This window comes from Chelmon rostratus, chromosome 21 (assembly GCF_017976325.1).
Source record: "Chelmon rostratus isolate fCheRos1 chromosome 21, fCheRos1.pri, whole genome shotgun sequence".
Classification (NCBI taxonomy): domain Eukaryota; kingdom Metazoa; phylum Chordata; class Actinopteri; order Chaetodontiformes; family Chaetodontidae; genus Chelmon; species Chelmon rostratus.
Window position 1 is genome coordinate 12,457,315 of NC_055678.1, and position 19,294 is coordinate 12,476,608.

Here is a 19,294-nt window from a genome sequence, read left to right on the forward strand (position 1 = left end):
GGATATAGAATATGATACAATAGTGTTTTCAACCATTCTCTGTACTGGCAGCACTTCTGTAGTTTTTCTTGTCTTATTTACAGCCACTCACACTACGTTGTATGTTGTACCTGTGTTTCAGTGTGTCCAGGTTGAGATGTTTGTCTTCTGAGCGAAATGGGATGATCTTCAGTGCTTTTGCATGCTGCTCCTGTGTGTCCTCTGACCTTTTCACCTCTGAAGCCTGGACAGTGTCCCCTGGGAGGACAGAGTCTGTGTCTGACCTGTGGGTCCATCAGAAAACGGTATTTATCGATTAAGCATTTTCTTACATTTTCTTCTTTCTGTCTAAATTCCTTCATCACTTTTGAGGCTGACAGGTTTTGATATTCCATTTGCAGATTGGCAGGCAGTGGGTGATGCATCATTATGGTTACTGTCTGTATTTCTCTTCTATCATTAGCTGCATATTTACTGATGTCTTTCACTGACCTGTAAGTTGGTCTGAGTGGTGTGGCAGCAGTCAAAGGCACAGTCAGCAGCAGCAGAACAGCTATCTCCATACCGCACTGGCCTGTGACAGAAAAACAATAAATGATGATGAGGAAAACATTCTGTCCTGGCCAGACTCACTTGTAGCAATAACAATACAGAAGAAGAGTCAGTAAAGATTACAATTATGAATAAAGACCTGTTCAAAATAGGCTCAACATGAATCCAGCATAAAACTTACTGCCAAGAAAATCCAAAAACCTGCTGTGGCTTTTTGAGTAAACCATTCGTGGTCTCTTGCTGATTGTTGGATGCCCAGGTCTGTCATCCCCCCTCCACTTCTGGTCCTTTATAGTGTGGTGACAGGGCGAGGGGGTGTGTCTGTAAGGTAGTCACACTGGCAGACCAGCTCCCACGCTTGTAATCAGTCAGTTATGGTGGCAGTTTTATCCTCTATTTACAGGAGGTGTGATGTGAACATAAACAACCTTTAAACAACAGCGTCCAAGCACAACATTGTGCTTACACTTGAGGTGACCTTGTACCTTGTGTGATGTTTACATTGATTCATATGTTCACTCTTTGCTCCGCCGACCCCCCCGCCCCCCAAACTACATCCTCCTCCATCCCTCTCCTCTCTCACTCCACTTGCTGCTGAGCAATTGTTCCAGAAATCATTCTTTCATCTCCATCACCTGCAGGAAGCCCGCAGAGCCCAAAATAACCCCAATTCTCCTCCAGGCTTTTCTTTATCGCCCCATTTTTCCTGTGCCTTTTTCCCTTGAGTCACTTTTGCCGTCACTGTGTTTATTCCTGAAATGTCCTTCACTCACATCCACCCCCTCCACAATCTCCCAGCATAGTGTTTCAAAAACAACCTCTCAATCTTACACCTTTCCTCAAAGATAAGACATCAGATTTTTTAGAGAAACTGATTAAATTATAGCATCCAGGAAAGGTTCATAACTTTGTAATGAATGGTCACAGAAGTACGAAATGTTTTCAGGTTTGGCACACGGCCAAATTCTAACTTCTCTCTAGGAAATTATCCCATGATTTTTAATTTCTCGATAATACAGTAAATCCATAGGGAGCCAGTGTCACGTTTAATGGTTTCCAATCTCCACACTCTGTTTCTCCCAGCGTCTCTCCTTCTCTCTGAATCACAACTTCCCCTCTGGAGTCTATTGTGTACCTTTCCTGTGACTACCATCTGGGCAGTTGTGTTGTCAGAGTCGTGCACTGAGTCATCACAGGCGCGCGTGCACACAAGAGCATTAGCAGTCAAATGATGAGGCAGTCTCATGATTTCGCGTATGATTAAGCATGGATTACGCCAAGTGTTGTTTTATGAAAGAAATTCTCTTGAAGGGTTACAACTGGCATGGTGGCAAGGATTACGTGCCAAAAGAAAGCACAGTTCCTCCACATCTGCTGCTGAACAGCTGTGACCAAATTGATTATTTCTGACAAAAACATGAGCATGCTGTAAACCCAAATAAACACACTACAACAGAAAGCAAACTGTCACTAATAACGGCTAAAACAGTCAATTAATGGTTTGGGCAATGGATAAAATATTAGTCAGCAACTGCCTTGATAGCAGAATATTTTTCATTTTTCAAGGGAAAAACTTCAAATTTTCCCATTTCCAGCTTCTCACGCATGAGAATTTACCATTTTTCTTTGTCTCATGTGATCGTAAACAGAGTATCTTCGGGTTTTTGACTTGCCAAATAAAACAAGCAATTTGATTATATCACCTTGGACTTTAGTAGATTGTTATCAGCATTTTTTTACTATTTTCTGACAGCCCAAAATTATTACACGATCAGTTGAGAAAATGATTGACAGATGAATTTATAATTGAACTAATCATTAGCAGGCTTACACTAATGTTGCCATGTGAAACAAATATTTTTTCACCCCTGTTCTAAAGTATCAGAATCTTTTTCTGTTTCCTGCAATGAAATTTAGAAGTAATTATTAATCCCCATGGAGAATATGTGTAATTACAACATTTGTCATTACAGTAGTGATAAATTACTCTCACTTTGAACAATAATTTGTGTCTGATTTTCTTTGTTAATAATGAAATAAAATCCCTTCGTTCTTTGTCATTGAAAAATCAAGATATATATATCTATAAATACACAACTGTTTTTCATTCATTAAATTGGCAACCGTTTGCTTCAACCTTCCCATTTAACATTCTTAAGCACTAATACATTTAATAAGTGGTTCAATAACAAAGTGTAATGCAGTTCTAAGCAAATATAAGTGTTTGTTACTCTATTTGCTAACACATGAGTTGAGGCTTGTTTTATAGTCAGATCATAATATAATATAGTAAAATGCAGTACAAGGGCAGAAACCTCTGCCAAGGCCAATAGTCCACTCTGCTGTGATATGTGAATCTGAAAGTGCAGCCACTGTGAGTATCTGTCACATTTGGGTTCGAGTAAGAGCACAATTAGTTCCATGATATGTGTGTATTTACGTTTCCATAGTCACATCTTCGTTTGAGAAAAAGTGTTGTTACAGTTGTTGCAATGGTAAAATTGTATTGGTTCTCTCATGAAACCGGCGAGTGCTCCATAACGACTGCTTTCTGTATGAAGTTTGAGGAGCGGCATGTGTCGGCTTCCTCAAAAGGATTACTGGTACCTGTGAAGGTGGACCGTGATATGGAGTCATCGTACTTATAATTGGCTATGTTTTGTCACTATTGAACTTACTGCCATCTGCTGGATTTTAAGATATATGGCCCACTCTCGCAATATTAACAAAAGTGAAAAATAATTGGTGTATCCACCCTGTAATTCGGATCTGCTCCGAAATATGGGTTCTTCCTTGGCCCATGTTACACCCTCCACCAGGTTTAATGAAAATTATGCCAGTAGTTTTTCCATAATCCTGCTGACAAACAAGCCAAACCTTAAACATGACCTACTGGGCGCAGAGCCTATAATTTAGAATATGTCTTCATAGGCAAGTTATAGAAAGAAATGAGAAATACTGCATTTGTTTTTATTTTACCTTTGTTTAATTGATACATTTTGTTTATTAAATACTTAAAATGTCTTTGTAGCTACATACAACCAAATTATAAAATTCATTGTCAGTGGCTGCGCACTTGAGGTTTCAAGCTTGGACGTGGCGCTTGTGTAAAATGAATACTGGTTCGTGTTTGGATTCTAGATTAGCCAAAATGTCACAAAGTAATCTCATATGTTCACGTCATTTCAAGATTTCAGGTGATATGACTGTGTAAACAGTCTTCTAGCATCATCTCTGCACATACGTCATTATGCACAGTGAAGGTCAAACATCCCAATGAAGGAACATGAGGCACATTTGTAAGCGGAGGGCAATTTTAAGAAAATAACAAATGCATGGTAAATGGCTATAAGTACTCTGTATTACTGTGTTAATAATCACTGGTGTTTATAGGCATAGAAAAATGTATGTGTTATAAAAAGAAAGAAGAAGGAAAATATCTTACTAAATGCTTTAGTATCTGGGTCATTCGGTAACAGGTCAGTTGGGCTACATGCAGCGTTTCGTGTCCTGGCCGTTGTGACAGCTGGTCATGATGTCAGTCTATGTCAGGATGACTACAGTAAAAAGTCCTGAATTGCGTACGTCAGTGGCGTTGGTTGTTTTCTTCCACTGCTTTTAAGGGTCACTGAGAGTCATTGCTCTCTTATAGCTCTGACTTGTTGATTACCCACAAATCATCTTGGAGGAATATACACTTGCTTCCATGAGAGCACCTTATCAGCACTCCTCTGACTTTTCTCCCACTATCGCTGACGTCGTGTGCATCCTGTTGTTGTAAACCTTCAGCCACCAGCCGGCCACTTCGGCCTCCGGGCCCTGTTTCCTCTACCCACTGGGCACAAGAGTGAGCATCCTGCCAGGAAAGCCTGTCATTCACCCGCATATCGTCTTCTCACAGATTACGTCTTACAGGACACTCAAGACGCTTTGCAACAAGTGTGTAAACTTTGCACACTGTGTATGACAGTTGAAAGTGAGTTAAGTCGAAAACAAAAAGAGCTGATACACTAGAATAAAATCTGAATGTGAGCAATTTGTAATATATAATACTTAAGTACATATTGTTCTGTTGCAGCTGATCTAATTGATAAATTGGTACATTTTTAAAATGTATTTTCAATGAGAACATTTTATAATGCACATGTATTGTGTAAGAGATAAATAACCTCAGCGCTCATGGTTGGGTTGACTCAACCATGAAAACAGCTCCATCTTGTGGGACGGGAGACAAACAGCATTATAATACCATATGCACAATGTGTCATTCACAGCACCTTTTCATTTACATGATGGAGGGATTTTGATCAAAACCAGACATTTTTAAGCTGTGAGCTATCAGCTGAAAAATATTGCTGTTATCTTAGGTGACTGCAGATGCATTTCCATCAATAGCTCTAGTGTGGTTATGCAACAGAGTCATGATAAAAACTAAATCTTTAATGGTTATCCCAGTGATTCCCAAGCTATTAAGAGATTTGAGTGAACGAGTGTGTTAAAGCTGGGGAGAGAGAGAGAGAGAGAGAAACCTGTAGGTTAGAGGGTCAACACTGAGAGATATAAGCTTAGAGTCCATTAGTGGATTATAACCATAACCACTCCATGGCTCCTGCATCTCTCTTGGATTAAAGAGAGAGAGAGGGGGAGAGACAGAGCAACTGAGAGCTATGCTGAGCGCATGAGGGTAACTGGAAAGCAAATGTATTGAGCGAATTCAGAGGCAGAGCATAGACCACTGTGTGTGCGTGGACTGAGACACACTCGGGAAGCTGTTTGTTGGAAAGTTGGAGTTGTGACGGCGCTTGGGTTGGCAGACTTGAGGTGATTTTGGCACACCTATCACCTGGCTGATTACTGTGAGTGAACTGCTAGAGGTAAGATTAGACAAACATGGAGTTAAACTTGTAATCTATCTTTGTTACGTGTGTGTGGTACATCTCGGTTTGGACAACTATCAGGCAAAAGAGTTAGCTGTCACTAGCCAGGAAGCATTTACTGGTGATCAATCTGATGTGAAAATAAGGTGGTAGGATGTGTATTTTACTGACAATGTACCATTTCTGCCTTTTAATGTCACATTTATTCACATATTTCCACATTCTTCATGAAAAACAAACCGGATATATGCTGTACTGTACATGATGTATTTCTGTCGCTCTATTTTGACACTTTACAATTTATGTAATAATGTGTAACCTCTGCCACCACCGCCTTCATCCTTATTGTTGTGTAACTTTAATTTTGTTATGGCCTCAATGATTGTTCGTGTGCATGTGTGCGCAGGAGGCATGGACGTGGACCTGGAGGGGATTATCCAGTGCATCAAGCAGGGGGATGAGAAAGGTGTTCAGACACAGCTACAGGAGTTCAACAAGGAGGTAACACCGCCGCACAGAAGCTCACACGTCCTCGTGTCTGGACGATGCCTTTTCAAACCTCCGTTCTGTCACTTCTCTCCTGCAGTTTGCCCAGTGCTTCTTCTTTGATGCCGAGGAGAGGGACCGAAGGAAAGTAAGCTGGTTTCTGTTGCTGTCCTTTTTCTCACCCCACCTCACCCCACTCCTCCATCTCATCCACCCCTCCCCATCCCCGCTCCACAGTCTGTCTGTGATTAGTAATTCTGCTGTATCAGTTGTCCCTGATCCTCTCTCCTTGCATGCTCAGGCAGATTGAGTGATTGAATAATCAACATACTGCATGTTAATCTATTCAACACTTTCAGCTCTGTCATTTACAGCCACTGGACAGTAGATCTGCAGCCATATTCACAAATATCCTCAGGCCAAAAGTAGCTCCAATAGGTTTTTGGTTAAAAGGAATTCAAGGCACATTCTGGTGCTATAAGCATGAATGAAATCTGTCTTTAATTTTTTACTTTAATAAAATGTGTATGTTAATGCATTTAATTTGGTTCTATATTTAATTAACAAATATTACATATACATATTATACATTTTTAATATTACAAGTAATTGTTTTACTTGAATTGTTTAATTTAAATTGTGATATTTGATTGACATTTGACTTTTATAATGTCATTTTTTTAACTTAATTTCTATGTTTTTTTCCTATTATTTTTTCCTTTTTCACACCTCTATATGTATTGATAAATATTTCAGTTCACATTCAATGCTTCACTGTGAAGCTCTTACAATCTAGAAGGGACAATAGAAGTCATGGCAGCCACCATAAAACTCAATTTAGGAAAACACTTTGTGTAATGTGAATGTGTACAGATGAACGTGTACTGATTCTATTTTTTCCTCCTCTGCTGCGTTGCTCACTGAAATTGGACCATTCACCTCCTGAAGCAAAGGAAGCTAGAAGAGGTACAGCGCTGCCACCGCTTAGAAATAATGCTCAAATATTGATTTGCACATCAGAAATTAATACTGTAATAAAGTGTCAAACATTTTAACTTACTTATTATTTGCCTTGCTGTACCAGTTCAAGAAGAATAAAGTGAGAGACTACACTGATTCTGACTCTGAATGTGACGAGTACGACCTGGAGGATCGAGGCCTCGTCCTCAGACAGGTGCCTGACTCTGTTGCCCAGAGGGACTGTAAGTTGTTGCTTTGAAGAATGGTGTTAAATGTTAAATGTAAATATTTCTCCTTTCCTGCCCTCAGAATTTAGCTCTTGTCCTCTTGAGGTTCATAAGAACAGGAGTCAAATGTCGTCTGTTGAGAGTATCTCTACGCACCCTGAGAATCCTCTCCAGAGACAAAAAGGTCCTGGGCCCTCTGGTGACAGACAGCGCTCTCCTGACTGTGGCCAAACTAGCCGGGCTGACCACATGCGATGCAACTGACGAAACCAGTGACCCTGACTCTGATTTCTACGACAACATCATCGCCTCTCTCACCGAGGCCAAACTGTTGCAGTGTCGCGCTGACGAAGACGAAGATGACGTTGAAGCCGTCTACCAAAACGAAGAGTGTGCCGCCTTTGATGACGACGCCAAGAGTGACATCAGCATCACCAACAGCGGAGATCTAGACAGCATCAGCTGGTTCGGGAGCCACAGGGCCAGCATCAATGAAATGCACAGAGGCAGCATCCATCACAAGGTGCTGGAACGAGGGAGGAGGGACCGCCGAGAGAGCAAGATGGAGGGGGAGGAAGAGGAGGAGGAGGGAGATTCAGGAGAGGAGGCACAGAGAAAAGAGGCCTTGAAGGTGTTGTGTAATTTGGTGTACAACAGCACCTGGGCACAGGAGAGGTTCAGTGCTCTCAGGTGGGCTTCCTCACAGGACACACACAACAATCCAAAATACTGTCAAACACAGCTGTTGGCTTTGTGAGTTGTGTTTCTGGGTGAATTTAGTTGTATTTCTAGTTATGCAGCGATAGACTTTAGTTGCAGGAAAAAGTGCGTAAATTAATCCATGTTGTACATTTGTGGTAAAATTTAATCTTCAAATCAAAGAGAAAATGCTTCTGTTTAAACTCAACAGTGAGACATGCCCAAGTGTCCACAAACTACTTGCTTATATGTCTAATTACATACACATTCACCCAACTTTGAATGAAAGCAACAAGTTCCTGTGCCTGTTAACAGAAATGTAAATGCCAAACTGAGATGGAAATTGATGGAGCACACTGAGACAAAATTGTGTATGACTCATCTCACTGACTCTTCATTACCTTCATTTGGCTGTTGTTTAAATGAACGTATTTCCAGACAGCTGACCTGTTGTCATTGTTTCTATCAGGCTCATGTGTGGTCTCATTGAGCGTCTGTCCTCCAGTATCAGCTGCTCATCTCCCTCCAGTGTTCAGTTCTATGAACTACGCCTCATGTTCCTCATTACTGCGCTACGGCCGGAGCTTAGGACTCAGCTTCAACAGGTAACATAACCTCACTCACTGCAGAGAATTAGATATGCAGTGCAGTGCATGTTATGGTTGTCAAAATATGTGGTAGATCATTCTGATGTAACAATCCGCTGAGCTGCCTCTGTTTTTGTATTATGTCACCTTTTGTTTATTCTGATATTGATGTGAACTGACTTGTTCTAAAACTCCGAACTGGTTTCCTTTCGTCTCTCAAACAGGAGGGAGGTGTGTCCCTCCTCACTGCAGCTCTGGAGAACTGCTTGGACGTTCAGTGGAAGGACCAGTATGAGTGTGTGCTGGCACCAGAAAGGCCACCCATCTCACTGGAAGCTTCTCAGCGTATCACAGAGATCCTCAAAATCCTCTTCAACATCACCTACAGCAGCCACAGGCAGGAGCCAAGCGAGGTCAGTGAGTCCAGAATTAACCCGTCAACCTTCAGGTGTTATGTCATCATCTGCAGCAGAACAGATCTCTCAACTGCACTTCACAGGTTATCAGAGAAAAGTGAGCTGTTCTGAACGGTCTCTGTGTTTTCTTCTCCCTCAGGATAATGCAGCTCTCTACCGACACCTGGTGGCACTCCTGCGTCTCTGCCTGATGAGGAAGTGTCTGCTTTCAGATGACACTGATGAACTGCAGGGGTGAGCAGGACCCACAGTGAGGTTTAGTAGAAAGAAAATAGCAATGACGGTCAGTAATCATCAATAACAAGGACGCATGTCACACTTTGCATAATTCTATGCAACATTTTCCTCATTCTATCTCAGTTTAAATTTTATTTCAGTTCAGATTAGTTCTATTGTCATAAATGGCAAAGTACAATGTTGTCAAAACGATCTGGATGTTACAGTTTATAATCATGTGTTTACAGCACATATAATAAGGGATGTAAAGGGATGTATAATCTTTGCTTTTTAGAGAGACGTTATTACAATTTTTTTTTTAAATGACATAAAAGTACATTTCTCAGTGAATGTAAAAGAGAGCTTTAGAGCTTATTCAGATTTTTATTCATAAAATACAATATTTAACTGACCACTCTCAACTCTACCCTGGATATCCATGAGGAGTTTTATGAAATACACTTGTTTGTTCAATAAAACTTTAATCCCAGGTTGTGAAATCCAAGACTGGTGGTTTGCTCTCTGAATCTTACTTTCATAAAGACGCATTGTGTTGAAATTTAGAATGATAATCATTCATCTCTAAGTAAGTAATTCTAGATTTAGTTGCACGTACCCTCTTATTGCTTACTCACTTGAGGCATAAACAGATTAAATTTTTCAGTAGATCTGATTTAGTTCAGGTAATTATAATAATAAATCTATTTTTCCTGAGGCCTGGATTTCTTTCTTGTTTAATTTCATTTCATTTTAACTGTAAGGCCCTTGTTTTCTGCAATTCATGTTGTCATATTATTAATGTGCATTTTCAGAAAAGCTGGGCTGATAATACATTGTTTGTTTGGAATCCACCATGCTCTCACTTATCAAGCCTTACTCTCTGTTCCTGTGATCTTCTCTCAATCCCACAGTCACACAGTCAACCTGCTGTCAGCGCTGCCTCTGCAGTGTCTGGATGTGCTGCTGATGGTGCCTCTGGAGCCAGGCTCGCAGCAGTGCCAGGGGGTCAACATGGACTGCGTCCACACCCTGGTGCTGTTCATGGAGAGACGCCTGGAGTCGGTGAGGGAGACAGTAATTTGCAGTAGAGAGGCCGAATGCTCAGCAGCCAATCTAAAACAAGAGTTTCCTCCTAAAGAGGGACTGTTGGCTCATATTGAAATAACCTGAGGGAGTCTTCTTTGTTTGTGTGCTTCTCAGGGTGATAAGATCAAAGAGAAGCTGACACCAATCCTCAATCTGCTGACAGAGAGCTGCAGGGCGCACCGAGAAACTCGCCAGTACATCAGGAAACATGTAATACCCCCAAAAACACTAGAGAGAAAGCTCATGTTTTGCTTCTCGCAATATTTGGATTAAATTTAAAACTAGTACTTTCTCAAATGTTAAACTGAAATGATGATTTACCCCCGTCATTAGATCCTGCCTCCTCTGAGAGATGTGTCACACAGGCCAGAGGAAGGCTCCACGGTGAAGAGCCGCCTGATCCGTCTCATGACTCATCTGGATACAGACGTCAAACACTGCGCAGCTGACCTCATCTTTGTCCTCTGCAAGGAAAATGGTTAGAGCAGACATCAGAACGGGGGAGATTTTTTTCCTTTGAGTTAAAAATGCTTAAAAAAATACATTTGCTACTCTAAACTTTTTTTTTTTCTTTTTTTAACCTATTAAATCCTGAAATATTTCCCTTAAATTTCCTCTAAAATCCCTTGAAAGATTTTGCCTCACATCCACTTGTTTCAGCAGTTTACTGAATCTGAATATTTTTTAAAATGTTCCAACCTAAATAGCTGCCATTACAATGGAAATATGCTTAAAAATAGTCGTCTGTAGGATTTTATATTAATTTCTCAAAAGTAGACATATTTGGACTTATTTCTTTCCACTAGAATTTAAAATACTGTTCTTTGGTTTTCAGAAGTGCTTGCCTGCACAGCATGCAGTATTTTAATCTCTTTTTTCCTGCAAATTTTACACACCTGATTAGAAATAATTCTAAAAAGTAAAGGATTTTCACATTATATTTTGTATATACAATATTTGCCTCCACCATTCACCACCCTCACCTCTTCTTCCAGTGAGTCGCTTTGTCAAGTACACGGGCTACGGCAACGCAGCGGGTCTGCTGGCCACCAGGGGTTTGCTGGGTGGCCAGGGGCCCAGGACCCTCAGCTCTGACGGCCAGTACTCCAGCGACTCTGACTCGGACACAGAGGAGTACAGGCAGGTCAAAGATCGCATCAACCCGGTGACGGGGCGGGTGGAGGCAGAGCAGCCAGACCCCATGGAGGGCATGACAGAGGAGGAGAAGGAGGAGGAGGCCAAGAGGCTGATCATGCTCTTCAACAAGCTGTCCAGGTCAGTAAAATGACGTACAGCATCTCTTATCAATCAGTTTATTTGTCTAAATCTTCACAATGGCAGCAGTTTGAAAAGATTTAAAAAAAAAAAACAGATGCAACAACAACAACAGACAACAGAACAATAAGAACAGTGTTAATACCAATTAATACGTATTCAGGTATTTTTTTACCCATTTGTTTTACAGAGGTAACATAATCCAGCCGATGGGAGTGGATTCAGAAGGGAAGCTGATCCCGATGTCAGGACTGAGGGAAAACTCCCTCACTGAGGAGAGGGAGTCTGGGTCAGAGAATGACGGAGAAGCAGAGGAAGGCGAGAAGAACTGAACCACGCCACAATCATTCAAGCCGCTGATTGATTTCCTTTTGTAAATAGCACCTGTTCCAGATCACATACCTTTTCTTTTTACTTCAAATTTCATGCTATGGACTCCGGCAGATGTAAAAGCATGAGGGTCAAAGTTCAAGACACACTGTTATGACGAGGTAGCATGTCCCAATTCTAAGCATACTGCCTACAGTTACTCTGTAAGGGCAGCTGCAGGATGTACCAAAAGTAAAAAAAAGTTTGCAATTTGGAACGCAGCCGTAGTTCTCACCCAGCCAACCGTTTCAAAACTGAAACCGAAACTCAAGAAAGGATATAAACAGCAAGTATTTACATTTCTTCTTTGGGTTCAGACTAAACATATTTAGCAGCAATGAGCTAACGCTGGTTTGAATTAACAATGAACTTCTGAATCTGTAGTAGATCCCAAGAAGGAGCTGGTTTCATGGTCATGACGTGATGACATCCTCCAGTATTTTATAAAGTCTTGATATCTAATTGTTTGTACTGATATTATGTGAATTTCAATGTATAGTCCCATTTAGTCTCTCTTCTAAAGAGTTGCTTCAGAGTGATTCAGGATAGGCTAATATCTGATACACTAGAAGAAGATGAAATAAACATCTGCACAGCATACTTACTCTCTCTGTACAGTCTCTGGTGTGTAGTGGTACATGACTCTCAGATTGTGCTCAGGTGTATATACAGCATATTGCGCTAAAATGGTCTCATGTGATACAAGATCAAAAACATTTAGACTGATTCCAGATGCTCTGATCACATCTGGACTGTTAAATTTGGCAGTTGAGCTCAGGGCTTTACTGTTTTTTTATTCAGTGGAGGTTTTATGTATTGTTACAGTATATTAATTTCACTCTGCACACAGTATTTCAGTTTTGATGAGGGTCTTTATGAAGCTAAGAGTGATTATACATGTGGGAATTCATGTAATTCATTATTATACATTACAACAAATAAGATCTTTAACAGGATGACTGACAGTTTCTGGATGATGTTGCACATTGAGGGAAATCTGTTTCGCTTTATAGCGAAAAACAGGTGCACTTACATCAGCACAAACAAATTACTCACAAGGGCAGACTGAGGAATGAGTGAAAAGAGCTGCTGTTAACCTCTTGAGCTGAGTGACAGAAATCTTTTATTTAGCACATTATCTTTGAAAGCAGCAAAGAACATCAGCACCAGTAACATCACTGATGTTAGAAAGATCCAATCAAATCACATCATTATTTCAAGTAAGAAAATATCAAAGTGTAAATTCACTCAAAAGCAGATATTTAAGTTTAAACATGGTACAAGTTGCACCTTAAATATATTTGCTGTGTTCCTTTATGCAGCACCAGCAAGTCCAACACCAGGACTATTAACAGCAGTATTATTACCTGTTCTAGTTTGTGTAGAATGAAGATATAAAATGTTCTGAGGTGCTTCTGTTAAGGCTAGGGGTTACAAAAAAAGGTAAACATTGACTTTCTCCAGGCACAGTGAAGCGTGTCAGTACATCTCCATCATCTCTTCCAATGACATCTGCAGCTCCACAGACTGCAGGGAGGAGGCGCCGCCTCCAACAGCCATGTTCTTCAGTAACTCCATTGAAGTCAGGACCACCTGAGACAAAAAGGGCAGACGCAATGACGAGAATGACACGAGCGAGCTGGCAAGTTTGAGCTTGACAGAAGCCATGGAACTGGAGAAAGCTGGAGCAGTGAGTCGTGTCCAGCTGGTTCCCTTTAAAGTTTTGTATAAGCTTTTTATTTCTCAGCATGCGCTCCCCTGTGGAGGCTCGGGGGCAGAAAAACCTTTTCACGCCAGAGGAATCAGCTGTCACCACTGGTATTCAGGCTTTGTTCCCTCAGAGCTATTAATCAATACTGAGACAAAATTGCCTCTTGAAAAGTGCTGCTGACTGCAGCTCCCTTGAGTGGGCAATTTTGGCGGTTTGATCACTCATGAAATTTGATAGAGGTATGCGCAGCGGAAAAACAACAACAACTTTCTCTACCAAACACACTGCTTTAAGGTCTTCGAGAGCACAACGCTGTCTGTGAGTTTGAATAATTTACCTCCACTGTGACGAGTTTCTTCTCCCAAGGCCTGTTGTCTGGGTCTGGCCACTTCTCCCCGAGGCAGAAGAACAGGGAGCAGGGAGGGCAGTCTCTCCCATCGATGAAGTCCAGTATTCCTAGAGGGACGAACAATCAGTCAGCACACATGCCACAAGACACGGCACATGTATCAGCTGCCGAGTTTTCCCTTCCACCCACCTCGCAAGAAGTCCTTGAACAGGTACAGCGGCTGAGGGTGCAGTTTAGAAACCTCTTGGGGCTGCCTGCTCCGGTCAAATTTGGAGAAGCTCCAAAATGCTTTGCTTTCACCCCGCCGCTGGCCGTAGACCACGTGGCCCGACACCCCCAAGTCCAAACCCACCAGCTTGTTCAGGATGCGTTGGGTCAGATTGGCTTGGGTTTTATCCAGCATGGCTCCAGGACTCGGCAGAGAGACCAGGGAGAGGCCTGACTCGGGGTCCAAAACTGTCCCGCTGAGTTCAGGGCTGATGCGAAGACGACAATTATTTATGGGGTTTTAAGTTGAGCAGCAGGTTAAAAGCCAGAAAAAGCCCAGAGAATGTTTAGGAATGGTTTTGCATTTCGGGAAATACGCTTTTTCTCTTCCTCACCCAGAGTTAGACGAGAGGATTGATCCCTCTCTCATAGCTGTACGTATTTTGTTACATTTGGACAGAGCCAGGCTAGCTGTTTCCCCCTGTTTTCAGTCTTTATGCTAGGCTAAGCTAATCGTCTCCTGGCTCCGACAACATACTTCTCACGTCTTTTACAAGAACAGCAAATTTCCCAAAATATCCAACCGTTCTTTGAACTATTACAGTCAACCTGAAGCCAAACTGGGGACAACGAGCAGTTTGCCGGACATGCTTGCTGTGATGAACGCTTCATTTCGATGTTACCTGTAGACTAAACGGATTCCAGCTTCATTCTCCACCAGCTGCTCCGACACCTTCACCCCTCTGTAGTACACTGATATCCTGAACTGAGTCTCTGCGGATGCACGAAGAGGAGAAGTGTGTGAGAAAACACCTTATTGAAGTGACTATTATTTATTATTATTGTTCATATTGACAGGTCACTTTGTTTAATGAAATTCCACTTGAACATTTAGTTATGGATGGCATGTCTGAGCGTCTGTGTAAACTCCCTTTTTCATTTTTACAGCAGCACCCATCGACTTACTGAAATTCTCTCCATCCCTGGTCTTGTTCATGGTATGTAGGAACTGCTCCACCAACTGCCCACCACAGACCCCTCCCACGGCTCCCTCCATTGGAAGTGCCGGTTGCTCAGGCAACCCAGCTTCACCGACTGCACCCTCAAACGTTACTGGATACTGCTGTTGCCCTGGCAACGCACATCCACCAATCACAACTGGGTTTCGGAGCTGCTGTTGCTCGGGAGGAGGCTCAAAGGCTGCAGTGCCCTCTGTGGAAAAGTTTGAGAAACTGAAAAACTATTTTCGAGGAAAAGTACCTTGGATACTCTTGTTTTCTGCTCATACTGCAGCAGCGAGGAGGAAGTGATGAACAGGGCTGAGGTTTACCTGTCTCAGGACCAATGTTCAGTCCCTTCAGACACTCCTGGAGGATATCCTGGTTGACAGTGGATTCTGCAGGCAAATATTGATCAGCAGTGATTCCACATTCCTCACTATCAAATTAAGGATTTGATCAATTCCCCCTCTGAGATAAAAGAAAATGCATGCCAAGAGATGATGAATAGATAGAGAGGGGCTGCCTTACCTGAAAACACAGCATCCTCTGGAAGATAGAGACAGTCATCAAAGCATGACACAAGCTGGCTCTGAAATATCACAGAACACACATCTGAATGAGCTCATACGCAATTATATAAAAACACAGCATAAGCATTTTATCTCCTTTGTCTTACTTCTTGTGCTGGAAGGCCAATGTGCTCAAACAAATCAGGGTCATCTTGGTCCTGGGATCCAGCAGAAGAGTTCGCTTTGAGAGTGAAAGCAAAGAGCTCCGTTATAATTTGCTGCTTACTATCTTTTAATCATTTATTCTCCTCAGAAACACCCCTTTAATCTTATAATCCCCCTTTGCAAATGGCATTGACTTGCTTGCTCTGCATCTGCATATTGCCTCGGCAAATCTTAGCAACAGAGGCACGAATCCAGACATGAACATATGCAAGACGCGTGGAAATGAGAAGATAGGAAGTGATCAGATATCTGCTGCACATGGCCACGCTGATAGAAAGGTGCTTTATCATTTCAAATTTACACGTAACCCATGTGTGAGCATAGATCTGTGAAGCGTTTACTGCATTATCTGATTTTTGTATTTATCTACTTTGCAATCCACAACAGTAGAGTGATGATGCCTCCCTACTGGGATTAAAGTTAAGACACACAAGATGAATAATTTTGCATGAATAAAACTGCAAGAGAAATGAAGCGTGTGTTTGGATTCTGCAAGCCAGAGAACAGTCTGTTTTGTATTATTTGTGCATTTTTAATGCCAGATGCCAGCGAATACACGTCATTAATTTTTTCTTGTACAGTTTATCACAGGAAACAGCCCCCTGTGTTTTTTAACTTGCCTGGTATCCACTGTAATAAAGGACCAAATGGCGACTGTCTATGGACGCCCAGGGGGACCCTCACCTCCTGATCCTGACTCATCCGGCCAGTGAAACACCTTATGTGGGTTAGCAGAGTCATTCTTGTTGTCAGAGACCAGTTTGAAGCCTTTTGCTCGGAGGGCGCTGCGGAAGTTCCTCTTCCAGACTGAGGGGTCTCCCTGAGCCCGGCCATTGCCACTCACCTCTGCCCAGGCCTGCAGGGAAGAAACGGTCATTGCACTACAGACCCCTCACTGTGTAGAACACCATGAATACAAGGGATAAGTTATGTCAAAGTCATATGCATGGCTACTCTGTCCTGTACCTCCATTGATGTTTTTAAATATCATACTTTATAGAAACTGTGCATGAGATTTACTTTAAAGATGAGAATGTCAGTGTCCGAAGAGTCCTGGCGTAAAGCGTGTTTCCATGGAATGGAGAACTCTGTTCGCTCCGGGTTTGTCCACTGGACACCGGGGTACCTGCTGCTGTCGATGTGGGCCCGCAGCCACGGGATGAGCAGTGGTTTGGAATGAGACATTTCTGCAGGAGCAAGAAAAAAAATGTCACACCAGCAGAGCCGCTGCATTGGTTTGCTGTCACATACAGTATGTCAGGCCTGAGCCTTTTCACCTAGCGTGATTCCAAGATCATCCAAATCAATATTTCCCAGCGTACTTTGCACTGAGTGCAACAGTGGAGCAGAAAGAATCAGAGGACAGACTGCAGAACTTTGGTGCAACAATTTTTCATCATGCTTTATTTAAATAAAAGTAGCTGAGCCAGGCTAAATGTTTAATCGACATAATTATTCATGTGTATTTACAGATGTGAATTAATTATTACAGTTTTTCAGGTCCATCTATATATATATATTATTTTCGCCTACAGAGGGCGCTATTTAGTCATTTAATTATTAATATTAGTACCAGTATTAACAGCATTAGTAAAAGGGAGTAAATACAGTAAAAAGCGACGTGCATGTTTAAATTAACTGCTCATTAAAGTGTAGAATCTGTTTCTGAAAGATCCTCAATGGAAAAACGATTCAGTAGAATGAGGGAATCTTTTGTCATTCAACTCTGAAAGGTTCATGAACAAATCAGCATCAGCAGCCTGGTCTCTGCTGCGTTACAGTGCAGCTGGGAAAATCAGTCATATTAGCAATTTCTGAAATGCAAAAAAGAGGAAGGAGGTGAATATGAGGCCAAGTCTGCTTCAGCCCTCAGGACCAAAAATACTCCAGATGAGCTCAAAAAAGAAGAAGAAGAAACTCACCCAAAAGCTCTTTAACTGTTACAGTAAAATGTCTTCAAGCACCAAAAGTAAAAGTACTCACTGTTTCGTGTATTGTTGCGTTTAAAGTCAAATAGAATATGAAGTCACATAAAGTGGAAATTCTTGTTTGCAGTAGTGTGTACATCGTATATAATACAGAGTGTTTACATACTTTCTTCCTCCGTGTACAGATGCAGTATCATTAAATATTCCTGTAACTGTGTGATCACGTGTGACAGAGCAGCTGGACAGACAACATCTGGAGAGATTTAGTGGCTGTTGATAGTTTCACAGCAGAGCAGTAAAAGACTTCAACTCACGTGAAATTAGTCAACAACACCGCCGGCCTCAACGCAAACTCCCCCGCCTGCAGAGACGAGCTTTCCGCGGTCAGGAAGGCCGAGACGTGATGCGGGAGAGCGGCTCCGGGTCGGACCTGCAGCGGCGCGACCGACTGTCACTCAACCCCCGGCTGGCGATCCCTTAAATACCGTCCAGAGTGCCGCAGCTTCCGGCCCGGTGGAGGTTTTCTCGGGAAACTCCCAGCCGTCAGTTTCGTTTTCCAAATGTGACGTCGCACTAGAGTTTCATACCAGCCCGACCCGCTAGGTGGGCCGCGCGCGCGCGCGCGCGCGCGCGCGCGCACACACGCGCGTTTATATTTCTAGGCCTTAAAGGAGTTCAGATAGGTGGAGGAAGTATTCATATACTCAAGTAAAAGCCCTGATGGCACACTGTAAAAAATACACTTTAACAAATAAAAGTCCTGCATTGAAAATCTTACTCAAGTAAAAGTGTAATCAAAATGTACAAAAGTATAAAAAGTAAAAGTACCCCTGCAGAAAAAAGGCCCACGTTACTGTTATGAACGTGTCACATTATGATTAGATTATTATCAATCATGCATTCTGTGTAAAAGCAGGATTTTACTGCTTAGTTGGTTGAGGTGCAGCTCGTGTTTTGCATATTTTGTATACAACTGTAATTACTGATTTTTCTCTCCATTAATTGGCTGATTGTAAAAGTTGTAATATAGTGAGACATGCTGTCATAATTACGCACAGCCCAAAGCGACAACTCCTCAAAACCTGTTTTGTCCTACTGACAGAACAAACACATGAAAAGTATAGAACAAAAAAGAAAAAGCAGCAAACCCTCACATTTAAGAAGCTGGAACCGTGAAATGTTTTCAATTGATCTTTTCAGCTAGTAGTTCAATTTATAACAAAACATCATGTATCATCTGCAAATATTTTTTAATATATATGTAAATATATTTGCTGGAGGTCTTAAGCCTCTACGTTCCATGTGTCAAACTGCACGTAAAAGGTCAAACATCCAAGTCAAGGAACAACACAAGATGCATATTTTTTGTGAAGGGGGACTTTAATTTTATCTTTGACCCCAAAAAACACATCTGAACCCCCAAAAAGCCTTTTAAATAAACTGAGAACCAGCCAAAATGTCTAAAAAGTCAAAATGTCCTCACAAAGACAGATGTAAAAGAACACACACATTGACTAATCAGCCACAGCATTAAAACCACTGACAGGTGAAGTGGACAACATAGATCATATATAATGCATACTGGTTGCAATTCAATGCTCTGCTGGGACACCTTGGGTCCTGGTATTCATGTGG

At 41.8% G+C, this 19,294-nt stretch overlaps 2 protein-coding genes across 4 annotated transcripts; one reads left to right on the forward strand and one right to left on the reverse strand.

The window, feature by feature from the left end:
- Nucleotides 1–127: 127 nt before the first annotated feature.
- Nucleotides 128–12,320, forward strand: LOC121624474 (synembryn-A). Of its 3 annotated transcripts, none has more exons than XM_041962142.1 (14): nucleotides 128–284; nucleotides 5,815–5,909; nucleotides 5,995–6,042; nucleotides 6,843–6,860; nucleotides 6,979–7,068; nucleotides 7,164–7,771; nucleotides 8,250–8,385; nucleotides 8,592–8,780; nucleotides 8,923–9,017; nucleotides 9,911–10,061; nucleotides 10,200–10,295; nucleotides 10,419–10,563; nucleotides 11,081–11,360; nucleotides 11,551–12,320. In XM_041962142.1, the coding sequence occupies exons 2-14, from the start codon at nucleotides 5,820–5,822 to the stop codon at nucleotides 11,690–11,692; spliced, it is 2,088 nt and encodes a 695-aa protein (XP_041818076.1). In that variant the 5' UTR covers nucleotides 128–284; nucleotides 5,815–5,819; the 3' UTR covers nucleotides 11,693–12,320. The 3 variants fall into 3 exon arrangements, with proteins under 3 accessions (XP_041818076.1, XP_041818074.1, XP_041818075.1); XM_041962140.1 differs by lacking the exon at nucleotides 128–284 and adding an exon at nucleotides 5,188–5,405; XM_041962141.1 differs by lacking the exon at nucleotides 128–284 and adding an exon at nucleotides 5,188–5,387.
- A 268-nt stretch (nucleotides 12,321–12,588) lies between these two features.
- irf3 (interferon regulatory factor 3) lies at nucleotides 12,589–18,157 on the reverse strand. Its single transcript, XM_041962143.1, has 11 exons — nucleotides 17,974–18,157; nucleotides 16,752–16,918; nucleotides 16,416–16,587; nucleotides 15,674–15,747; nucleotides 15,526–15,586; nucleotides 15,327–15,392; nucleotides 14,963–15,208; nucleotides 14,680–14,770; nucleotides 13,979–14,265; nucleotides 13,778–13,896; nucleotides 12,589–13,322 (listed from the first exon to the last, which is right to left on the reverse strand). The coding sequence occupies exons 2-11, from the start codon at nucleotides 16,914–16,916 to the stop codon at nucleotides 13,209–13,211; spliced, it is 1,395 nt and encodes a 464-aa protein (XP_041818077.1). The 5' UTR covers nucleotides 16,917–16,918; nucleotides 17,974–18,157; the 3' UTR covers nucleotides 12,589–13,208.
- Between the last annotated feature and the right edge of the window lie 1,137 nt (nucleotides 18,158–19,294).